General features: G+C 49.1%; 1 protein-coding gene across 1 annotated transcript in view; it reads right to left on the reverse strand.

Annotated features, from left to right (window-relative positions):
- NMNAT2 (nicotinamide nucleotide adenylyltransferase 2) overlaps positions 1 to 23,840 on the reverse strand; it is a 199,378-nt gene that overhangs the window by 40,168 nt on the left and 135,370 nt on the right. The window contains exon 2 of the mRNA XM_075528205.1: positions 647 to 735. Coding sequence (XP_075384320.1) covers positions 647 to 735 — 89 coding nt within the window. The remainder of the gene's footprint in view (positions 1 to 646; positions 736 to 23,840) is intronic.

Genomic DNA, 23,840 nt, shown 5'->3' on the forward strand with positions numbered 1-23,840 from the left:
TGATTCTTCTGAACAAGCAGACCTTGAAGATGTGTGGGTTTGGTTCCAGATCACCCCACAGAAGCCAATATCATGAGAAAGCAAGTCACACAATTTTGGTGTTGAGGGGGTTGGTGGTTGGTATTCCAGGGCGTAGAAAAGTGATGTTTACACTACAGTCTAGGGTCCCTGAGGGCACAATGGGTTAAGCTTGAGGTTGTCCACCAGCAAGATGAGGCCTTCTGCTCCCCAGGAACAAGTCTATCCTGTCCTGCAGGATTGCTACGGCCCTGGTAGACTTACTGCCAGTGACTGGGGTGTCTATTCAGTGGGCAACAGCTTATGACAAAGTTTGACGTGTTATGAAAATAACCAAAATGTGACTCAAAGGCATGAAGTGAGCCCCTGCTTTGGGGAAAAATTCACGAGTAGACTTGTTCAATGCAGGGTTGCCACCAACCTTGACATTATTAAAAAAAACACAACATCTGCGGAGTATAAGAAAAAAAATGGGGTGGTCCCGCATCATAAGACTCACCTGGGAGCTTGTTAAAACCGACCTTCTGATTCAGTCCATCAGGCTGGAAAGGTCAGGTCTCCTTGGGGGCAGGGATAGAAGCCCTGGCTTCCAAAGGGAAGACCACTGCAAGGGAAGGAAGGCACCCACCTGCTTTCCATAAGAATCGTGGACCGGAGAGACGATCCCACCGATCACAATAAACCTGCCAGTCTTGTGTAGATAGTCCCGGGCTCTTTCTAAGGAAAAGAAGAAAAACACGTATTATCAGAGGAAAGGTGTGGAGAAAAGGTGATCTTAGGCTCAGGATTATTTCCCATCTTGCCAGCTGGCTTCTTAAATGGAAAGGGCAAATTTCAAAGTCTAACATGGGGGGGAGGGGACGGACTCAGAATTTCCAGAACCCCATCTCAGTCTCTGATGCAGACGGGTTTAGAATGAAAGGAGATGAAGCTTGCTTTAAAGGCCCTTCTTTGGACCCTCCCCACCCCCACCCAGCGAGACTCAGAAGGCCTTTAAGACAAGCACCTCATTAAGAGCCATTAGCGTTACGGGATTTGCATGTACTCCAACAACACACACAGAAATCCCACTCCGAGGAGAGGCCTCCTTATAATTGAAAGGAATCCTGATTGCCTCATCTAGTGACGCAGAGGAGAACCACCACGGAACACACGTAAAAGGCCTTGTCTGGGATCAAGGGGAATTCCAATCAGAGCAGAGACCGCCGTTGTCACAGTAGATTAAGAAACAGGATGCCACAGAAAACGTTTATTTTGCCTTGGGAAGGAATGGGAAGGTGCCTTTCCAAATCTACCAGGGAAGCCCATTTCCATTGCCCAAGAGCTGGGAAGGGGCTGGAGAGATTCATTGTGCAGTTCCCACGGAGACCTGAGCTTGGGTCAATGGGGAAATCAAAGGGGCCAGGATTTCCCAGTTGAGAGCATTTCTTCGTGCACCGAAGGGGGGATCTGTGTAATTCACAGGCAGAGTTCCAGGATCGCCTGGCTGGCTCTCTTAAAACATAAAAATAACCTCTTTCTACAAATACGGGTAATGCCTTCGATTTTCAAAAATATAATTAATAGGCTTATTTTTTGTTAGCATCTTGCATGTGTATGATGCATTTGTTTTACTTAGGGAAGCCATCCTGTGTTAGTCTGAGTAGACTAGAGAAATCCATGGACACACATATGTGTATAGGAAAGATTTATATACAAGAGCAATTGAACATTGAGAAAATAGCCCAGTCCAGTTCAAGTCCATAAGTCCAATATTAGCCCATGTGTCCGATATCAATCTATAAAGTCCTCTTCAGACTCCCGAAACACATGCAATAACACCGAATGTAGAAGATCACATGCCAATTGGTAGAAAGTCCTTGGGTCCAGTGGCATTGGAAACATCTCAGCACTGTCAGGGGTCTCTGCATCAGGGTGGGCTCATGTGTCTTGTCAGCTGCTCTGTCTCCCAGGGTGTGAGCAGAGTCTCCCACCCACAAGGAGGAAGTACCGGAACTCCCAAAATCCTGAGACGAAGGCCGTGCCCACACAGAAACCTCATTGGCCATGACCTGATTGACAGGCTAGATGCCACGCCCACACACTTAATCCTTAAATTGACAATTATATAACTACTCTACATACTGACACACGATTACTGTCCACAGTTGACATGAGAGCTCATTGGTTGTGTAGCAAAGTTCTGTGGGGTTTGGCCAATACATAATGTGGGGTACCCCCCATTACAGTATCATGCAGAGTAGTTTCACTGCTGGAAAACGTCCTCCCTACCACCTGGACCCTTAGCAACTGTTGACCTTTGTCCTCCACAGTTTTGACGACCCAGCTTCTCCTGCAGTCACCACCACCCAGCCCTTTGCCGTGTGGCTCTTTCCCGCAGCGGGATGCAGGGACGCTGCTCTGTGTGGTGTTCCAGCCTCGCAGCTCATTATTTCTGACACAGTTTGTTTTCCCGGGCACCTATTGATGGATTTCTCAGCTGGTTTCAATTTTTGGTGATTATGAAGAAAGCTGCTATAAATATACCTGTGCAGAGTTTTGTGAGCGCATATATTTACAGCTCAGTAAGGTGGATAACCAGGTGCACATGTCGTTGCTGAATGGTGCAGGATATGCTTAGCTTTGTCAGAAACGGTCAAAAAGTTTCCGATGTCCTTGTACTGCTTTGCACGTGTCCCCCCCCCCTCCTCCCCGCAGGCTCTGCGTCCTCATCAACGGTTAGCATTATTGGCCTGTTAGACATGAGCCATTCTGGTAGAGCATCACATTTGCTTTTTAGAGCTAGTAATCCTATTTCACTTGTTTTCCAGGCTTATTTATGTCCAAGGTCAAGTTTTATGGGAACCTATAAATTGTAGGGTTTCAAGATTGTACTTTTTTGGAAGTAGACCTGCAGGCTTTTCTTCTCAGGTGCCTCTGAGCTGGCTTCAACGGCCAAGCTTTCCAGGAGAAGTAGTGGGCTTAACCATTGGACCCTGGCTCCACATTAGGCTGCTAACCACAAGGCCAGCAGTTTGACACCACGGGGGGAAGATGAGGCTTTCTACTCCTGTGAAGAGTTACACTGTAAGCTATGAAAATAATAATAACTTATAATTTATCAAGGGGTCTCAAGGGTGGGAGGGGGCGGGGCAGAGAAAAGAGGACCTGATACCAAGGGCTCAAGCAGAAAGAAAATGTCTTGGAAATGATGATGGCAGCACATGTACAAATGTGCTTGACACAATGGATGGATGGATTGTGATAAGAGCTGTAAGAGCCCCCAATAAGATGATTTATAATAAATAAATAAAAGAGTGACAGCCTGAGAAACCCACAGGGGCAGTTCTACTGTGTCCTGTAGGGTCCCCACGAGTCAGAACCGACCCCAGGACTGAGTGTGTGTGTGTGTGTGTGTGTGTGTGTGTGTGTGCTTTGCTGAAAGAGTCGCTCCAAGGGGCCTGGAAATTGGTTCTGAAAAGCATGTCTCCCACCTCCTCTTCCTCAGACGCAGGAGCTGTGATTCTGTCCGGCTGATTCTGACTCAGCAGTGCTGTGGGACAAAGGAGAATGGCCTCAGGGGTCTCCATGGCAAGACATTTCCTTTTTAAAAATCATTTTATTGGGGGTTCCTACAACTCTTATCACCATCCATCCATCCATCCATCCATCCATCCATCCATCCATCCATCCATTGTGTCGAACACGTTTGTACATTTGTCGCCATCATCATGCTCAAAACATTTGCTTTCTACTTGAGCCCTTAGTATCAGCAACTCATTTTCCCCTCCCTCCCCTACCCTCCCTCCCTCATGAACCCTTGGTAATTTATAATTATTATTTTTTCATGTCTTACACTGACCAATGTCTCCCTTCACCCACTTTTCTGTTGTCCACCCCCCAGGGAGGGGGTTGTATGTCGATCATAGTGATCACTTCCTCCTTTCTCCCCCAACTTCCCTTCCCCTCCTTGTATCCCTACTCTCAATATTGGTCCTGAGGGGTTTATCTGTCCAGGATTCCCTGTGTTTCCAGCTCTGATCTGTACACTGTGTACATGCTCTGGTCTAGCTGGATTTGTAAGGTAGAATTGGGGTCATGATAGTGGGGGGGCGGGGAAGCATTAAAGAATTAGAGGAAAGGTGTGTGTGTTTCATTAGTGCACACTACATCTTGACTGACTCATCTCTTACTTGTGACCCTTCTGAAAGGGGATGTCCAATTAATTACAGATGGGCTTTGGGTCTCCACTCTGTCCTCCTCCTCATTCACATTGATATGATTTTTTGTTTTGTTTTGGGTCTTTGATGCCTGATACCTGATCCCACTGACACCTCATGATCACACAGTGTGTTTCTTCCATGTGGGCTGTTGCTTCTCAGATGGCCCCTTGTTTATCTTCAAGCCTCTAAGACCCCAGATGCTATATCTTTTGATAGCCGGGCACCATCAGCTTTCTTCACATTTGCTTATGAACCCAGTTTGTTTTCAGTAATCGTGTCAGGGAAGGTGAGCATCACACAGAGTACCAGGTTAGTAGAACAAAGTGTTCTTTTATTGAGGGAGTACTTGCGTGGAGGCCTAATGTCTACCTGCTGCCTTTATACTAAACCTATATGTACACAGATCTAGTCCCCCATCATTATATGTAAATGTATTTACATATTTACATGTCTGTATTTAGACCTCTATAAATGTCCTTTAAAGGGAAGTACATTTCTTATGGAAGCAGACTGCCACATCTTTCTCCTGAAGAACCACGGTGATTTCGAACCGCTAACCTTTTGGATTAGCAGCTGAATGCGAAAACCGCAATTAGATAAGAGATCACACCTTCACAGAGAAAGGATACGCGTGATTGATGTGCCTATGTGAAGTTCTCTAGATGTAATATTATTTGCATGAAGCTGTTTGAAGGTCAAACAGCCTCGATTAGTGACACTGCCTTTGGAAACAGCGTGTGGGCATAAGAAAACATCTGTAGTCCAGTCTGTCACCCACTGTTGAGTTAGCTTATTGTGCCAACCTGGCTGATAAACACATGTGGGGTTATTTGAAGGGCGGAGAGATAAATGGTTCAGTGAGCCTCGCTTTTCAAGTTCTTGGGTCTCTTGCTTTGTGATGGTTGAACCAGGGTGCAGCTGCCTTAGCCAGTTCCCTGCTTCAGCTGGCAAGGCTGACTTCCTGTAAGACATCCCCAAGGAGAAGCTGCATGGACCTACCCTGATGCAGCCCTGGGTGCTGGAGCAGCCATATGGAGACCCCTGCCAGTGCTGAGATGCTTACACATTCGCTGATTCGGCTTTCCTCTTGTAGTTGGCGTCATTGGATCTATTTTGTGAGTTGGAGGAGGACTTTGTGGATTGGTGTTCGACATAGTGGGTTAATGTTGGACTTGTGGGCTTGGGCAGCACTGGGTTGGGATGTTTTCTTGATGTGCACTTAACCTTTACATAAAGCTCTCTCTTATACATGAGTTTCTGTGGATTTGTTTCTCTAAAGTACCCAGACTAACACACACGTCAAACACTCTTTAATTCTTAGAAGCCCAGCATAAGGAGAGAGAGTGGAACACATTCTGGTCCACCAATCTCTGAGGACAATATTCCTGCTCAGAGGACCATAGTGCTGGCCCACCAGGAGACACGACTTCCCTCACTGACCCATCGAGTTACAAGGGACAACACTGGAGACTCAGTGCAGGAATTGTGCCCGATCTGACCCCACCACACCAGGGCGAAACGCTAAAGGTGTGTGCAACAAAGCAGCAAGGGGAGCAGAGCAATGAAGTCTCCGGGGAATACCAAAAATAGACTTTGAGGCCAGGGCCTGGGACCCCATCAGACTCAATGGGAAAACACTCCAAAAAGTCAATAGGTTTTTCTTTTTTTGTTCTTGTTTTGTTTTGCTTTCTTGTTTTCTGTGCTTATTGTTGTCTCTGCATGTCTATGTAGATAAGATAGGAAGGATAAACAACCTGGAGGAGAAAACAATGGGACTAATCATTCCGGGGAGGACATGGGAGAGGGGGAGGCAGGGGAAAGGAAAACGGGTGTCAACAAACACAGGGACAAGGGAACAACAAGTGATCTAAAATCGATGGCGAGGAGGGTGTAGGATGCCTGGTGGGGCTTGATCAAGGGCAATATAGCCGAGAGGAATTACTAAAACCTGAATGAAGACTGAACATATAGTGGGACAAGAGGAAAGTAAGAGGAAATAAAGGAAAGAACTAGGAGGCAATGGACATTTCTAGAGGTCTAAACACAGGCATGTACATATGTAAATATGTATAAACGGGAAATAGGTCTATGTACATATATTTATATGTTAAGTATTAAGGTAGCAGATGGGCATTGTACTCCCTCAACACAAGAACACTGGCATTCTCTGATGCTCACCTTTCCCACACAATTGCTGAAGTCAAAGTAGGTGTATAAGCAAATGTGGTGAAGAAAGCCGATGGTGCCTGGCTATCAAAAGATATAGCATCTGGAGTCTTAAATGCCTGGAGATAAATAAGTGGCCATCTAGCTGAGAAGCAACAAAGTCCACATGGAAGAAGCATACAGTTTGCATGATCATGAGGTGTTGATGGGATCAGGTATCAGCCATCAAAAACCCAGAACAAAAAAATCATATCGATGTGAATGAGGGGGAGGGAGGAATAGAGACCAAAGCCCATCTGTAGACAATTGGACATCCCCTTTCAGAAGGGTCACAACGAAGAGATGAGCCAGTAAGGGTGCAGTATAACACAAAGGAAACATATAACGTTCCTCTAGTTAGTTAATGTTTCCTCCCCCACTTTCATGACCCCAATTCTACCTTATAAATCCAGATAGACTAGAGTATGCACACTGGCACAGATAAGAGCTGGAAACACAGGGAATCCAGGACAGACAAACCGCGCAGGACCAACAATGAGAGTAGCCATACCAGGAGGGTAAAGGGAAGGTGGGGGGAGAAAGAGGGAAGCTATCACAATAATTGACATACAACTCCTCCCAGGGGGATGGACAACAGAAGAGTGGGTGAAGGGAGAAAGCAGTTGGTGTAAGACATGGGGGGAAATGATCAAGGGTTCATGAAGGAGAGAGGGGGATGGGGGAGATGAGCTGATACCAAGGGCTCAAGTAGAAAGAAAATGTTTTGAAAATGATGATGGCCGCATATGTACAACTGTGCTTGACACAGTGGATGTATGTATGGATTGTGATAAGAGCTGTAAGAGCCCCCAATAAAATGATTTAAAGAAAATAGAGAAGCCCAGCTTAGTGACTTAGTGACTCAGAGTGTTGGCTGCGCAGTCCGTGCCCATGCTGATCAGGCTTCTGTGAACTGCTTGCTTCTTTCCCCACCCCTCCAGATGCCCTTCCTCTATAGCCAAATGCCACCCACGCTGTCCCTCAGACCACACTCCAGAATTTCCAGTGGAAATCCACTGCTCCCTGGAACCTCGTACATCGCTTTAGAACATGTCACTCTTGACTCTGGCCAAGGTCAGGCACTCTTTCCCCCAGCCATGCCCCCAGGCCCCAGGACTCACAGTAGACTGCAAGCCACGGCCTTGAAGGAGGACGCTGGGTCAGGCAAAGAGAAACTCAGAAGAGGAATGGTTGCGATGATCCGCTCGCCATGTGTGTACGAGCACAGCATGTCAGGTGATGTGAAGAGGGTGTTAAGGTTTAGGATGATGCTGAAGTAGACCAGTTGGCATGCCACGGCCGTGTCTTTCACTGTTGTTTTGTTTTCGACAGCCACAGTGAGAAGCGCATTTCATAGAATGATTCTGTGCAATTGTTTAGCGCAAAGGTTAGGGCACTGGGAGCCAGAGAAGCTCTCCTCCCTCCCCCACCCCCCTTCTACCTTGCATAACAAGGGTGTTTCTGGACATTGGCAGGAAGCCCTTTGGCAGAGCTCCGGCTTGGGCCCTGGAATTTTACTTCACACCAGGCTTTCCAAGTTCCAGGATATTTTTGTCCATCAGCTCTGCCCCAGGGAGGGAGCCGCTTTACCGTGAACATTTTACACTCAGGCCTGACCCGCCTTCCATTTGGTCTGCTCTGTTCTCACGGAGGAGGGGCCCAAGGCTCCAGCTGCATTGTGGGTCCTTCTCTGGACACCCTCGCAGCCCTGATAGCGTAGAGGTTAAAGCAATTGGCGGCTGATGGAAAGGTTGGCATCCAAACCCACGAGAGCCCTTGAAGGAGAAAGATGAGGCAGCCTGCTTCCATCAGGGTCCGAGGAGCCCTAGGGTACAGTTCAGGTGGCGTAGTGGCTACACATTGGGCCGCTAACTACAAGGTCAATAGTTCAAAGCCACCAGCCGCTCTTGGGGAGAAAGATGAGGCTTTCTACGTCTGTAAAGTTATAGTCTCAGACCACAGGGACAGTTCTACCCTGTCCTATAGGATCGCTATGAGTCGTAATCTACTTGACTGCAGCGAGTGGGCAGTTCAGGAGTCCTGGTGGTACAGTGAGTTAAGTGCTAGGTAGCTAACTGTAAGGTCAGCACTTCGGAGCCACTAGTAGGCCCTCCATGGGAGAGAAATGAAGCTCTCTGCTCCTTTAAAGAGTTACACTCTCGGGGTCCTGTAGCATCAGTGATGGGCCAGGATTGGGTGAGTAATGGGGCAGTCCCAAGCCGTCCTGGCGGTGCTGTGTACCTACCCTACAGCACCAGCCTTACACTGCTAACTGCAAGTCGGTGGTTCAAACCCATGCACTGCTCTGAGGGGAAAAAGGAAGGCTGTCTGCTCTCAGAAAGATGGGCAAAGCCTTAGGGTCGCCAGGGCTCAGACTCGACCTGATGGTAGTAGGTCTGGATGGTTTGGAGGGGCCTCTTCTACTCTGTCATGAGCCAGGATACACAGGATGGCCACAGGTTTGTTTTTACTACGTTACAGCAATCCTCTGGTGGTGCAAATAATTAAGCACTCTACGACTACTAACCCACAAGTTGGCAGTTCAAATCCACCCAGAGGCACTGCAGAAGAAAGTCCTGGTGATCGGCCGTGTGAAAGGTCACAGTCTTGAAGCCCCAGGGAGCACAGTTCTACTCTGCAACACCTGGGGGCGCCGTGAGTCTGAATCACCTGCACAGCCGCTGGCTTGATTATGCTCAATGCACTCTGCCGGGTGCTGGAAGGGACTCAGAAGAATAAACGCCACGTAGCACTCCCACGGAGGAGAAGAGCACACACTGGGTTTGGACAGTGTGGGTGGGTTCTGAAACGCACAGCTGTGGCGTTGCGCGCATTAGGACTTCCGAGAGGGAGAGTGCCATGCGGCAACCTGTCCTGAGAAGCCTTCGTCCCTCACAGCAGAAAAGACACAGGAAGCCCCTCCTTCCGGGGAGACAGAGCGCTGCAGCTGGGTAGGGCCCCCAGGTCTACTGAAGGCTCCTTGTCTTGGCTTCTCCCCCTCCCCATACAATCTGCCCCCCTTTGTCCCTGGATCTTCTAGCTCCTGATCCTCTGGTTCCACCCCTGCGAATAGTCTGGGAAGCAGGTGGTCTCCCTCTCCTGGGGTGGGGCTGACTGTAGCAGCCCTCTGGCTCTGAGTTATCTACGCCCTCCGATGAGTCTGGAAAGGGCAGCCTTGTCCCTGATGTCTGAGCCATAGGTGACCCAGGGGAGTCTGCCGTGTCCTTCTTGGGCACCATAGCTGAGTTGTTTGAGGTCTCTCCCTCCCCCCAATTCAAGCTGATAAGAAAGGACGGGCAATCCACTTTCTAAAAGAAAAAATATCAGCCAGCGACAACCCGATGGATCATGCCCAGAGTCACTATGAGCCGGGGTGGCTTAGTGGCAACAAATTGTGGACCTTTACCAGGAAGACCCCATGGTGCAGGGGGTTACACACAGGCTGCTAACTGAAAGGTTGGTGGTTTGAACCCAGCAACTGCTCTATGGGAGAACGATGTGTCCATCTGACTGTGAGGCAGCTTTACTCTGTCCTGCACGAGAGATGGCAGTGAGTTCCTGTTCTGGTCTTCCGCAGACAGCCCTGGGCTGCAATCCACCAACACTGGGCCAGAGGATGAGGACATCCCAGCACATCACCCTCTCCCTCCCACCCCACATTGCTCCCTTAACTGTAGAAGAAACCATCACAAAGCCACAGTTGCTTCTTCTCAGGGGGAGTCTGAGCTTGAATGGCTAACCTCAGGGTAGGTGGTTCAAACCCTCCAGCCATTCATAGGGAGAAAGATGAGGTTCCCGTAAAGCCATGCAGCCCTGGAAACGCCTATACAGGATCACCATGTGCTGGAATTGGCTCAATGGCAGAACTATGTCTCCCACCAGCGGCATCGACCTTCATCAAGGCTGCATCAACCTCAACAACAAGAAGTTCATCTCACTTCCTATCTAGTCAACTCCAACGGATGGCATCCCACGTGTACCACTGCATAACTCTGCTCCCTCCACAGGGTTTTCAAAGGCTGGGTATTCAGAAAGAGACTGCCAGACTTTTCTTCTGAGTTGCCTCTGTATGCGTTCGATGAACCTTCTACCCAGGGCTTAACCATTTGTGCCACTTGGGCTGTCTGAAATCCCCAGAGAAAGGAACATGTTTCTCAGGCCTCCCCGATGCCCGGCACACCTGGGATTCCTCTATTGCCGGGATTTCCGCCATTTGTCTGGAGTTTTCAGCCGCTACGACATGCCGCTCTGAACAGACTGTTGGGAGTAGCAGGGCAGCATGCGCCCTCCCCTCTTTCCGGCTGTTCCCGCTGCTCCACTACCTCTCGCTCAGTGCTTTTGTCCTCACAGCGGAGAAGTGACTCACGGCTCTCACGTCCACACCTGTCACTTCTGCCAGGCTCAGCCAGGCCTGTCACCTCTCCCAGGCCCCTGCCAGGATGTGCCACCTCACAAGTCGGGCTCCCATTCAAGTCCTTTCCCCTAGAAACTCTCCTGATAGCTGTCTCCCGCCTGCCCTCTCCAAACCAGGCTCCAGGCTTCTGGAAAGATTTGGGGTATTTATTGTTGAATATATACATATATTTGTATTTATATCTTCAGAAATGGAAAGCTAAATATAAATGTAAGAATATGGCATGAACTGGTTTCCCATTCGGCGAGGCTAATAAACACAGGAGAATTCTTTTTGAAACGCACAAACTGATTGTAGTGGGGTGGGTGGGCAGCCCAGGGCAGGCGTGCAGTGGAAGGGGAGCAGAAGGGAGAGGCGGCCCGCTGCAGGGCTCCACACTCGGGGACTCATGAATGTTACTGAGTCTGTGTCATCTGCATGAACTCGGCTCCATTTTTAGAAGCAAGTCTGTGGATCCACACTTGATTAGCCTTTTTGAGTGCAAGGGAGAAAACACTCCGGCTTCTAACATAGGGATTAGTTCAGCTTTGGAATCTCCTTTCCGTTGGGAAAAGCTTTACTGTGGATGGGTAAAACTGGTGGGAGGCTATTGGACATAAAACCCGCTGCTATCAAGTTCATTTTTAGTCTTGGCGACTCCAGGTGTGCCAGAGCCGTGGTGCGTGCCCAAGGATTTCCGGACGAACAAACAATTTCAGAAGTGGACCTCTCCAGGCCTTTCCTTCTAAGGGATCTCTGGAGAGGGTGGGGGGGAGTTGAACCTGCTACGCTTTGGTAACAGAAACAGGCTGACACATCTTTCTCCAGCAGAGCTGGCTGGTGGATTTCGAACTGCTGACCTCAGTGGTAGCAGCCAGCACTTAACCACTGCACCACCAGGCACTGTTCAGTGGTCCCAATGAGAACTTTGTGTCAGTGACTGCTGCCTCTTTGTCCTGCCCTGCCTGAGAGAGACGGATGGACAGATGTTCTTCCCACAACTTGGGAGGCCTGGCTGACCAGACCCTGGTCTTCTCCCCTAGATGTGAACACAGTTCCTCAGAGAGGCCAAGACCAGGGTGGGGTGGGGTGCCGCATGTGGGCACGCAGCCACCCAGGTTAGCACCTTCCCCAAGCGGCCAGGGCGTGTGCAGATGATGGACGGGCGAGAGGGTCGTGGGCAGGAAAGGTCAGGCTCTCCCCATATTGATGGAGCTCTGCCGGCAGGGAGGCTGAGGAGGTTTCTGCCGCGATGGATGGATGTGGCTGCAGGGGGGAGAGGCTTCATCTGTCTTATGAAATTCTCCTGAGCCGACCGGAGGAGGACCCCAGGGCTCCGGGGGACAACACGACCAACGGAGCTGGAGGCTGCTCTTCAGGCGTCAGAGGTGGCGTGAGATCCCGTGCTGGGCTGTCAGGGAAGGGAAAGTTCAGGAACACCAACGATGGCTGGGGAGGGCCAGTCAGCTCGCTGTCACACTGGGCATGGGGATATAAGTGGATGGAGCCTTTGAGGACAGCCACAGGGCAGGCTCTCAGAAGGACGAATGCCCGTAACCTTGACTTGCTGCAGGGGATGGTGGAGGACCCAGCTGGTGGGCACAGAGATGGCATCGCAAGGATGGTCAAGAATCCAAAGAAATCAGGAAGCAGGGGAAGAAATAACGGCGTCCTGTCAGAGGGGAGCTCCTGCAGCCGTGGTGAAGCGCAGCACGAGAGAGATGGGTGGCCTTTGAAGACGGTCTGCCAGGTGAAGGGACAAGCATCACACCGTCTCCCTTACAGGAAATAAGCCAACGGAGACAAAACAGTGGGGGTGCCGATGGGGCAGAGTGCGGGCAGGGTTTGCTCTCCCAGGAGGCAGTGAGTGCAGGCTGGCGGCGTGGAGTGCTCTGGGAAAGCATAGAGCGGAGGCCTAACTTGAAGGGTGTGCTCAACGCTACAGGACGTCCATACATGTCGAGGTTGTTGGGTTGGAGTATAGTTTTAATTGGCATATTTTGGGGGTATATGTTTTCACCACAGTTCAGGAAAAAAGGGACTTGGGAGGTCAGCCATGTTCATAACAGCCTAATTTATAATAGTCAAAGGTGGAAACACCAAGAGTCCGTCAACAAACGAACGGATCCACAAAACAGGACGCATACACGCGACTGTTTTAATCAGCCATAAAACGAAAGATGGTCTGAAACATGTTCTACAGCCTGGGTGCCCCCTGAAAGCATTCTATGCTAAGGGACATAGGCCAGGCATGAGAGGGAAAGTATCGTGTGTTCCTACTTGGGCGCCGCACCTCCTCGTTGGTTTATGATCCCGCGATGGTCTGCCTGTTGCTCTGACGTCTCAAGTGCTGCCAACAGTCTTCCAAACACAAGGTCACTGATACCAGACAGCCTTCATCAGAGCTTCCCGACTCTGACTCTTCAGGGAGGCAGGCCTCGTGCCCAATGAAACGCTGAGGGTCGCAGCAGAGTATGAAGTGAGATGGTGCTGAAGACGGCCCCTCGCCCCAGGCGGAAAGACCCTCAAATACAGTGGCTGCCACGCAGCCTTCCGCATGACAGCAATTGTGCCGGTGGCGCAGAGCCAGCAGGGTGGCTTTCTGTCGTTCACGCCGGCACCGTGAGCCGAAGCAACTGGGCGCAACCAGCCACAACCACTTCTATGAAGTGTCTGGTGGTCATGAGGTGCCTTCCAGTTCACTCTGACTCACGGTGGCTCCAGGAGGTGACAGCATAAGACTGCTTCGTGAGGTCTTCTTGGCTGTAATATGATGGAAGAAGGTCTGGGTCTTGCTCCAGCCCAGTTGCTCGGTGGCCTCAAACTCTCGGTTAGTAGAGCTGAGTGCTTAACTGTTTGGGTCATGAAGGTTCCTTATGAAATAAGAGAACTGAATAGCCAGCTGCACAGAGACAGATGTGCGTCAGCGGCGGGAGAAATGGGGAATTATTGGAGATGAGGCACTGGATTTCTTTTAGAGGGGATGAGAGTTTCAGAAATAGATGATGGTGATGGTCACACAACACAGTGAATGTCATGAATCTCTGAAAATGGTTACAATGGTATGTTTTATGTTATAAATGTTTATCATAAAAACAGAATAAGGTAGTCCTATATGCTTGCTAAGGAGCCCTGGTGGCATTGCGGTTATGTGTTGGGCTGCTCACCACAAGGTCAGCAGTTCAAAACCACCAACTGCTCCATGAAAGAGAGCTGGGGCTTTCTACTCCTGCAAAGTGTTCCGGTCTCACAGGGGGAGTTGACCCTGTCCCATAGGGGCGCGATGAGTCAGTATCACGGATGGCAACGAGTCTGTTTTTATTGTTGTTGTTTAAATGCTCTGGCATACAGATCTCCAAGACACATTGTCAGATGAGTCATAGACTCATGCCTGTGGTCTCTAGTTGCCGGTTGCTACAGAGTCCACTCTGATGCGTGGTGATCACATGCACGCAGAGTAGAACTTCTCCATGGGGTTTTCCGGGTGGTAACCTTTCAGCGGCAGGTAACCAGGGCTGCCCCCCTGCCCCACACTAGCTAGTGTTCCTTGTGATGGCGTTGTTGGAACAGACACAGGGAAGCACGTGGCGGCTCAACCGCTGCTCCACGTACCATTCAGTGACACGGATGACCGTCTCCTGGTCCTGTCTAAGTTTTGAGTTGTGCAGTTGATCCCGTATCAATAGTTCTTAAAAGACCATAATACTCAGGGCAGACCTTTTTACTAGTTAACCTAAATTACTTTTCCGTTTTCAGAATATTTTTGGCTGAAGGTTTAAAGATAATCTCTGGTCCTATGGAAGTTCTATTTTTAGTTTCTTGGGGAACTGTCACACTGGTTTCCACAATGGCTGTACCATTTGGTACATCCACCATCAAAGAGTAAGGGTCTCAATTTCCCCACATCCTCTCGAGCAGCGGTCTCAACCTTCCTCATGACGTGACCCTTCCAGACAGCTCCTCATGTGGTAGTGAACCCCCAACCGCAAAAGTATTTACATTGCTACTTCATAACTGTAAGTTTGCTTATGATTCATAATGTAAATAACCTGATATGCAGGATGTATTAGGTGACCCCTGTGGAAGGGCCGTTTGACTCCCCAAAGGGGTCACGACCCACAGATTGAGAACCGCTGCTCTTGGCCAATTGTCATAGTCTATGATTTTGTTTATCATATCCATCCTACTAGGAGTGAAGCGGTAGCTCACTGTAGCTCAGCCCTGCCCCTGGGGATGCTCGGGTGGTTTGAACCCCCAATAGTTCAGTTCGTTGTTGAAGATTCAACCATTTTCACCACCCATAGACTCCTCCCTATAGTGTGCAAGTGTTTGCATCCCATTATGTGAGAGTAAAATCATGCCAGTCAGTGAATTAACAGGCACGAAGAAAAGAAACCAGGGGCTTTTGAGGCTGGGTGGTCTGGGTTGGCTTCTAAGAGGAGGCGACATTGGAGCAGAGAAGGTATGACAAGGAATGGGGCACCCAGAGGCCCGGAGAAAAGGTGTTGTCGAGGGAGGAAGCAGCTGGGGAAAGGGCTTGAGGTGGAAGGGCAGCCGGGGCCGAGGCAGAAGTGTGACCAAGGCAGGCAGGCAGGTGTCCTGTGAGCCTTGGGAAGAAACTGTACAGTTTCCTCCAAGCCTCTGGAGGGTTTTAAGCAGGCAAATGTTCTGAGCTTCATTTCTGAAAGACCATGTGACGGTGTGATAGCAATGACTGGTCAGGGAGCAAAGGTGGCAGCAGGAGACCAGTTAAGACAGGGGTCCTCAAACTTTTAAAACAGGGGGCCAGTTCACTGTCTCTCAGACCTGTTGGAGGGCTGGACTACAGTTTAAAAAAAAAAACTATGAACAAATTCCTATGCACACTGCCCATATCTTATCTTGAAGTAAAAAAACAAAATGGGGCAAAAACACTGGACGGGTCAGATAAATGTCCTCCGTGGGCCATAGTTTGAGAACGCCTGAGTTAAGAGATGGTGACAGGGTCCCGTGAGCAATGACAGGGGCAGGGATGCGGGCTCCTTGCCTCGGGCCATTTGCCTCTGAATTAGACATGGCTGTGCATACCTCACAAAGTCTGTTAGAACTTAAGATGTGATTTTAAGAAGTTCAAAGAATAGGTGGAGAGGAATGTGGCAGTAGATTCAAATGAAGTCACGCTCACTAATTATGCAGATTACTTTGTTATGATGGCATCTGACCTAATCAAGCCTTACCCCCAGAACACCACCGTTTATGCAGCAGCCTGCTTATTAATTACAGTGTCACTTTAAAAAATACCTGCCAGTTCTGGCCCTTTAAATCCAAGAGGCAAAAGAAGAGCCCCAGCGATATGTTAAAAGGGCACAAAATATGTACATAAGAAGTAAGGTCAGCCAGTAAATAATATCAAGGTAAATGAAGACAAAATTGAAACTGTCAATTATGTGATTCTATTGGGAACAACAATCAATATCCACACACCAATCAAAATTTTGCATTGGGTAAATTTACTGAAAAAAAACCAAAAACACCCCAAACGCTTTAAGTTTAAAAAGCAAAGCTCGTGCTTTGATAAGCGGGTGCACTAGACAAAAGCCATGACCTTCTCAGTGGGCTCCCATGCATGAGAGAGCCGGGGAAAGAAAGAGAAGGCAGAAAATGCCCGGATGCATTCACAATGTGATGCTGGTGAGGACCATTGCCTAGATTGAAGATTAGACACACGGACTGCTGGACAAAACACAAAAACAAAACTCCCTGCCACTGAGTCAACGCAGACTCACAGCCACCCCATGGGACAGGCAGAGCTGTCCCTGTGGGGTTCTCGGACTGTAACTCTCTACAGGAGGGGAAAAGCCCGTCTTTCTCCCCAGGGTCAGCTAGTGGTCTCACCTGCTGACCTTGTGGTTAGCAATCCCATGTATAACTACTAAGCCACCAGGGCTCCTTGAACTTGGTATGTTCTAGGGACTGCTAGAAAAACAACTAACTCAGGTTTTTTTTTTTTAGAAGACATACTGTCTTTCTTTGCAAATAAAACGTGCCTTCTACATTTAACAACCATTCCCTCCCTCCACCCCAAGGTGTTTTCATAAGGTTAGCAATGCCAAGTATTTTTCCCATAATGCTGTAAGAAAATTAGCATAGCGTGTCTACACAAATACCTCTTCCATGGAGGGAGCTGTTGGCAAACATAGAAGGTGCGAGTTGTTTGCTTAAAAATGTGTATTCAGAATGCTTCTTAGAAGTGAAGATGGCAAGATTGTGACTCACTTTGGACATGGACACTGGAAAGCCCCAGGTCTAAAAAGGGAGATCACGCTTAGCAAAAACAAGGGCAGCCTCAGCGAGATGCCCCGACACAACCAATAGCCACCACGATGGGCCCAGATAGGCCAGAGCAGGAGGACACCGAGGGCCCTGCAACAGTTCAAGCTGCACACACGAGGGGCCCATGAGTCGGAGCCGATTGTAAGGCATCTACTGAAAACAAAGAAGAAGATGAAGGGCGGATAGGCTCATGCTCTTAGGCGTACTCTGTATGTTCCGAAGCGTGCTTCTCTCGTTGGCATTTTGTTCATATTTCGGCTAAAGTTGTAGTCGTTCTGTCCCCCCCAGAAGACCAGACTTGATTTTCCCAGCCTACTTTTTAGCAGTGCCAACAATTTTCTCTCTGGTGAACCTTTTTTGGCACTTTGCTAAAAATAAAGGGTGGATTCCTGAAGAGTTGTGGAAATCCCACACACACCCCCACCCTCGGGTGTTCCACAGCCTGTCTCTGGAATGTCACAGATGAGTTCTGTGACCTTGGACAGGGAGGGGAGTTCTAATGGAGAGACAAAGGGAAAGCCGGCCTGGGTCAGGTCAGTCCCAACAATCCCACCTGGGAGGGGCTCGAGGGACCGCTCCCAAACATTCCTCAGATGCTGTATTTCTCACTGTTCAAAGACCTTGGCTGGCAACCTAGTCCTTCGTAGCTCAGGGTCACCTCCCTGGACTGCCCGTATCCTGAGGCCACTTTCAACCCCCCTGGAAGAACAGCCAGTACAGAATCGGACACAGTTCAACGGCTGGGGAACTGAAAAAATCAGCCAACAAAATAAACCCTCATTCCATCTCATCGATTTCAACTCACAGCAGCCCTGCAGGACAGAGCTGAGCTCCACAGGGTTTCCAAGCCTGTAAATCCTCCTCTTTCTTCCACAGAGCAGCTAGTGGGTGGGATCTGCTGACCTTTCAATTGGCAGGCCATGCTTAGCCCACTGCTTAGAATAATACAGCAAGGCCAGTCTTCAGTAAAATTCTACTAGGGAAAGACTTCAGCTACCAAAGCCTAGTTAATTCCCTTCAATTACCAGAACTAGAAAACCCATTCCCAAATGGGACCCCAGGAGTAGGGACTTTTTTTTTTTTTTGCAGCTCACACTTCCATCCACAGCAGCCTCATCTGCAGGGTGAGGTCCAGAGTGATACGGAAAGGATCATGCAGCCTGCAGCCCCAAGGGAAGGCAAAACTGGGCCTCTGAGAGCTCCCCATCAGCTTTTCTGTTCCTTAGCCCAAAAAGAAATCGAGCGGTCCGGTAGATTTCGGACTCCCAGCGACCCGACGGTGCAGAGCAGAACTGGCCCAGGGGGTTTCCACGCTGTCATCTTTATGGACGCAGACGGATACATCTTTCTCCAGAGCAGCTGCTGATGTGACGCCGGACAGCCGATGGAGGTTTGCAGCCGAGTGCTGTAACCACTGCTCCACCAAGGCTTCTCCTTTAGCACAAAGAGCGGGACAAGTGATGAGGTCACATGCTCTGATGACGAAAGAAATGCCTCCCATGACAAAAAGCCTCCCAAGCCATCCAGGACGCGTCTGCACGTGTCTGGGGAAGGGCAGTGCGCAGGCTCCTGCTCCCCTGCCCCCGCCCTTCCACGTGCTTCTTACAAGGCCAAGTGTGCGGCGTCCATGAGCCGGAACTGCACAGAGGACTGGGAAGTGGGGAATAAAACGGACCGGAATTTGGGGACTCCTTGGCCAAAGATGAAAGGCAAAATTGGCTTGTTGTGATTGCTGCGAGGGAATTTCCGATTAGGCAGGCGAGAGTAAAGGCGTTTTCAGCGGGCATCTATTGTCTAAGGTCAAAACAATATTAGATACTAATCGAGCAAAGAGAATCACACTGGTTTCTTGGCGTGCTGCTGGTAAAGATTTCTCTCTCTCAAAAGTTCAAACCTGTCTGCACCACAATAGCGGGGCTCTCCAAAGAGACTGCTCTCTAGTCATGCTTTCGGGCTGAACCTGCCCACCGCCTCCCTTGGTGGGGGACACCAGGGTCGATTTAAGAACCTGGATGGATAACGGCTGTGAGATCTAGCTGGAACTTTTCTTGTGCCGGCGCCTAGAAGCAGGCTTTTCAGAACAGCCTGAGCTAGCTGTGGGGCCACATGGCTCAGGTTCGACCTCTGCTCCCATGGTCCAGGCATATTAGTGACCTGCCGTTGATGGTTATTTGCTTTTTATCATTTTTTTCATATTTAAATGCCTGGGCTGCCGTAACAGAAATGCCAGAGACAAGTGTCTTAAAAAACAAACAAACACAGAAATGTATTTTCTCACAGCTAAAAGTCCATCCAGGGTTCCGCCCATGGGCTCCTGCCTTCCTTCTTGGGAGCCTGGTTCATTGGTTCCTTGGCTGGTAATCAGTCCTCACAGGACATTTCTGCCCTGCGTGTGAGACTCTGTATTCATTCTGACCTTTTTGTAGTTCATAAGTGATCAGGTGTAGGATCCATCCTATAACATAACAAAAGGAAATTCCCTATTTCCAAATAGGATGAAATCCACAGATCCCAGGACCAGGAATGCGGCAAGCTCTGGGGGGACCCCTCAGTCCGTTACATAGACCTACAATCAAGTTACAAGAAGAGCGCAAAGAACTCCCCGAGCTTCCATTCGCCCCCAGATTCCTCATCCAACGCCGCTTCATTGTTTTCACTCTGTGCATGCATGTTATGAGTTTTTTAAACCACTTGAGGGTAAGTTTCTCTTCACGCTGAAATACCTCAGTGTGAGTTTTCCAAGGAAAACAACATTGTGGTGGCAGTTAATCAAGCTCTCTTGTTTCCAGCGGATGGAGAGATGGGCACCCGGGAAAGGGCTTTTACCACCTGGACGCGACAAAGAGGACTTTCAGAGGTGTCCTGGCACACGTGTGTTCAAACCCTGGCTCTACTCTTTCTCACAGAGAGAATGTCTTTCCGAGTGTCTGTTTCTTCATCCCTAACATGGGGTGACGGTCCTAGGATAAGTCACACGGTGAACGCACAGACGGCTGGCAGTTGGAGTCTCTCGGAGGTGCTTCCTAGGAAAGGCCTGGGAATCAGCGTGAGAGAGCCCAGTCACTGCAAACTGATGAGCACAGGGCTCCCCGTCCCCGTTGCCATGAGTCAGAGTTGACCAGAGGGCCACGAATTCGAGGAAACATATGGGAGTGATAGGACCTCTCCCACAGAGTGGCTGTGACGATCAAGTCAACCAAGTCATGAAATGAAACTGCGCATGCCGTTTTCACCTGCCTATGACACCGAAACGCCAAACTCACTGCCATCGAGGACAGGGCACAACTGCCCCTGTGCGCTTGAGACTGTAACTCTCTCCATTTTTACAAATCATTTTATTAAGAGCTCTTACAATGCTTATTACAATCCATACATCAATTGGATCAGGTATCTTTGTACATATATTGCCATCATTCTTTTCTAGGCAGTTTCTTCTATTGAGCCCTTGGTATCCGCTCCTGTTTTTTCTCCCTCCCCCCACCCTCGTGACCCCTTGATAGATTATAAACTATTTCCATGTCTCACACCAACCACTGTCTCCCTTGCCCCATGGTTTCTGCTGTTCTTTGCCCTGGAGGGGTGTGTGTGTGGCTGTGTTGATCATTGTGATTGGTTCCCCCTTCTTCGCCTCCTCCCCCTTTTGCCCTTCCCATCTCCTTCCCATTCCTGCTCCTGGGTTGCATGTGTCCTGAGCTCTTATCTCTTATCTATGGCTGTGTACATGCTCTGGTCTAGTCTGAAGTGAGAGGCATCACTGGGTCATGATAGTGGGGGGTGAGGAAGCCTCAAGGAACCAGAGGAATACTGTGTGTTTCATCCGTGCTTTACTGCACCCTGGTTGACTCATCCCTTCCCTGTGACCCCTCTGTGGGGGATGTTCCATTGTCTACATATGGGCTTTGGGTCTCTGCTGCGATCCCCCTCATTCTTAACCATATGACTTTGTTTGATTGTTGGGGGTTTTCTGATGCCTGTTACCTGGTCCTGATGACACCTCATGATCACACAGGCTGGTGTGCTTCTTCCATGTGGGCTCTGTTGCTTCTGAGCTAGATGGCTGCTTGTTTACCTTCAAGCCTTTAAGACCCCAGACGCTATATCTTTTAATAGCTGAGCACTATCTGCATTTGCTTATGCACCCATTTTGTCTTCAGTGATTGTGTCGGGAGGGTGAGCGTCTCAGATTGCCAATTTGTTAGAACAACGTGTTCTTGCATTGAGGGAGGGTACAAGCCCAGGCCCAAAGTCCATCCACGACCTCAGTGTAGCGCCATATAAATACATGTACACGGGCCAATACTTCTATTTTATGGATTGATGTAATTACATATGACACCTCTATGCTCATGCCTCTATCCATAGTTTTGCTTCCTAGATCATTCCTCTGTTTCCTTTTACCTTCCTTCTGCCCCACCATCATGCTCGCCCTAGTACGTCCATTCAGCTAGATCGCTGTTGCCCCAGCACTCCCAGGATCTCTATATCCACCTCCTTATTGTCTTTATCCCCTAGTTATTCTCCTCTGGGAGTGGAAAGTCTCATCTTTTCTCCAGAGAGCACCTAGTGGTTTCAAACTGCTGACCTGGTGGTAGAGCTCCACCGTGTAGCCCACGATGCCAACACATTGCTTGGTGGCTTTAGTTTCTAGGATCCCGTTTTCTTGCCATTATTTAAGCTTAGTTTTTCCCCAATAGTTCTTCCAAGAAGCCAGTTTCATAGTTCCCCTTGATGCGGCTGCCAGTGCACACACAATCTCCCCGATTTCTTTCTCCTCACTGCCAGGCCCCCTCCTCCACACACACAGCCTGGCCTTCTGCCCAATTCAACCAGAACAAATTTCGAGATTGCTAAGTATGCTGCAGAATAGAAAAGTACAGGGAATCATGTTCCTTTTGGCGAGGCTATAAAAGTACCTGTGCTTTGAGGCAGAAGAACCTCAAAGACTCCAGGCTGCTGGGAGTGACAATCTCTTAACGAGCAATAAGCTGTGATTTAAATAATTGCTGCTGAAGAAATGGGTCGGCCAGCTGTACTTTCCCCAAGGCATCCATAACTGGGTATTTAGTTAGGGATAAGAAAGAAAATTAATGTTTAATATCCACTTTCTGTATCCCCAGCCCTTTCCCAAGATGTTTAGCTATTTTGCCTTTCAATCATTCCTCTTTGAAAACTATGCCTCGCGCCATCTAAGAGCAGCACGTGTTAATTAATCACTACGAGTCAACAATGAGTAGCCCCACCGGCAAGGCTGGAAGAAATACCTCTGAGCAGAAAGCTCTGATTTCAAGGGGTCAGCTGCAGCTGGACTTTGCTCTCTAGATGTGGAGGTCAGGGTGGCTTTGGCTGTACAACAGCTTGGGGCCACGTGTGTTGGAGGGCAGGCTCTGCCAGCAGCAGTTGTAGCTGAACCTCAGAAGCAGTCTTCCTGATGTGGAACCTCCCATTTGTCTCCAGAGGTGCCATTCCCCCTCTTAGCAATCTTCCAGACTCCCACCGCTTCCATCTGCCTTCAGGATGACGTCCAAACTCCCAAGGGGAGCATACTTGCCCTGCACCTTCTGACACAGCCCTCAAAGCAGTTCTGTATCCTCCAGCTACCTGGATTCCTAAACACACCCCATGTGCCTTCATCCACATGCTCCCTCTGCCTCAAACACCTTTCTCTACCTCAGCCATACCTGCCCATTCTTCACAGACAAGCCACCTCGTCTGAACCTCAGAGATGGAATTGTTTCTGTCCTTCCACCTCTGCGTATTCCACGGTAAGAGGCTTGTTAGGCACATCGTCTGAAGCATGCTAGGTCAGGACTGTGTCTTACTCTTCTGTGGTCTTTCAGTCTTATCACCTGACCCATTCGGGTGTGTTGGCTTAAACGGTGAGGCAAGGATGGTAGACTTGCAACAGAATTGCTTGAGACATGGCATGTTTCCCCATTCCGGGTTCCATCTCAACTAACGTCTGATTACTGAGCACCAGACAGTACTGAACAAGCCCTCCTGAACTGAGCAGCCCTGCCTGAGATGGAGAAGCAAGGCAACCCCCAAACTCGCTGCCATCGAGTAGATTCTGACGTACAATGATCCTGTGGGACAGGGTAGAACTGCTCCTGGGGGATTCTGAGACTGTGACTCTTTATGGGAGTAGAAAACCTCCTCTTTCCCAGAGGACACGACTGTGTACAAGGGCAGGTACCTTCAAACGCTGCCCTGTACATTAATGTTTCCATACAAACCTAGTACCGTGTTAGCCAAAATCAAACAGTTTTACCCTTTGTGTATAATGGTTTTGTGAATTTAAATTCCTAACATCCACTCATGCAGATCTGAAGCAATGACTAAAACAATCAAGAGGGCAAACGTTTAACTTCACACTTCTCCTTGGTATTCCAATCGATTCTTTTCTCGTGGCTCTTTTGGGTGGCTCTGAGCGGCCATGAGCCTGGGGTATGGTGGGACTGAGTACTGCTACACACTGGTCTGCCACCATAAAAAATGACGGTGATGATGATGATAAAGGAATAGACGAGAAGATTCAATTGCGCATTGTATTGTGAAAGCCACCAATTCCTGATTCTAAATGCTGCTAGGTGGACATTCAGATGGAATAAACTAGGCTTTTAGAGGGTCAGCAAACACAGAATAAAAAGCCACACCGTCCCCACTGCCACAGTATAAGGGACACTTAACACGGCATCCCTCACATCTAGTAA

This window comes from Tenrec ecaudatus, chromosome 1 (genome assembly GCF_050624435.1).
Source record: "Tenrec ecaudatus isolate mTenEca1 chromosome 1, mTenEca1.hap1, whole genome shotgun sequence".
NCBI classification, from domain to species: Eukaryota; Metazoa; Chordata; class Mammalia; order Afrosoricida; family Tenrecidae; genus Tenrec; species Tenrec ecaudatus.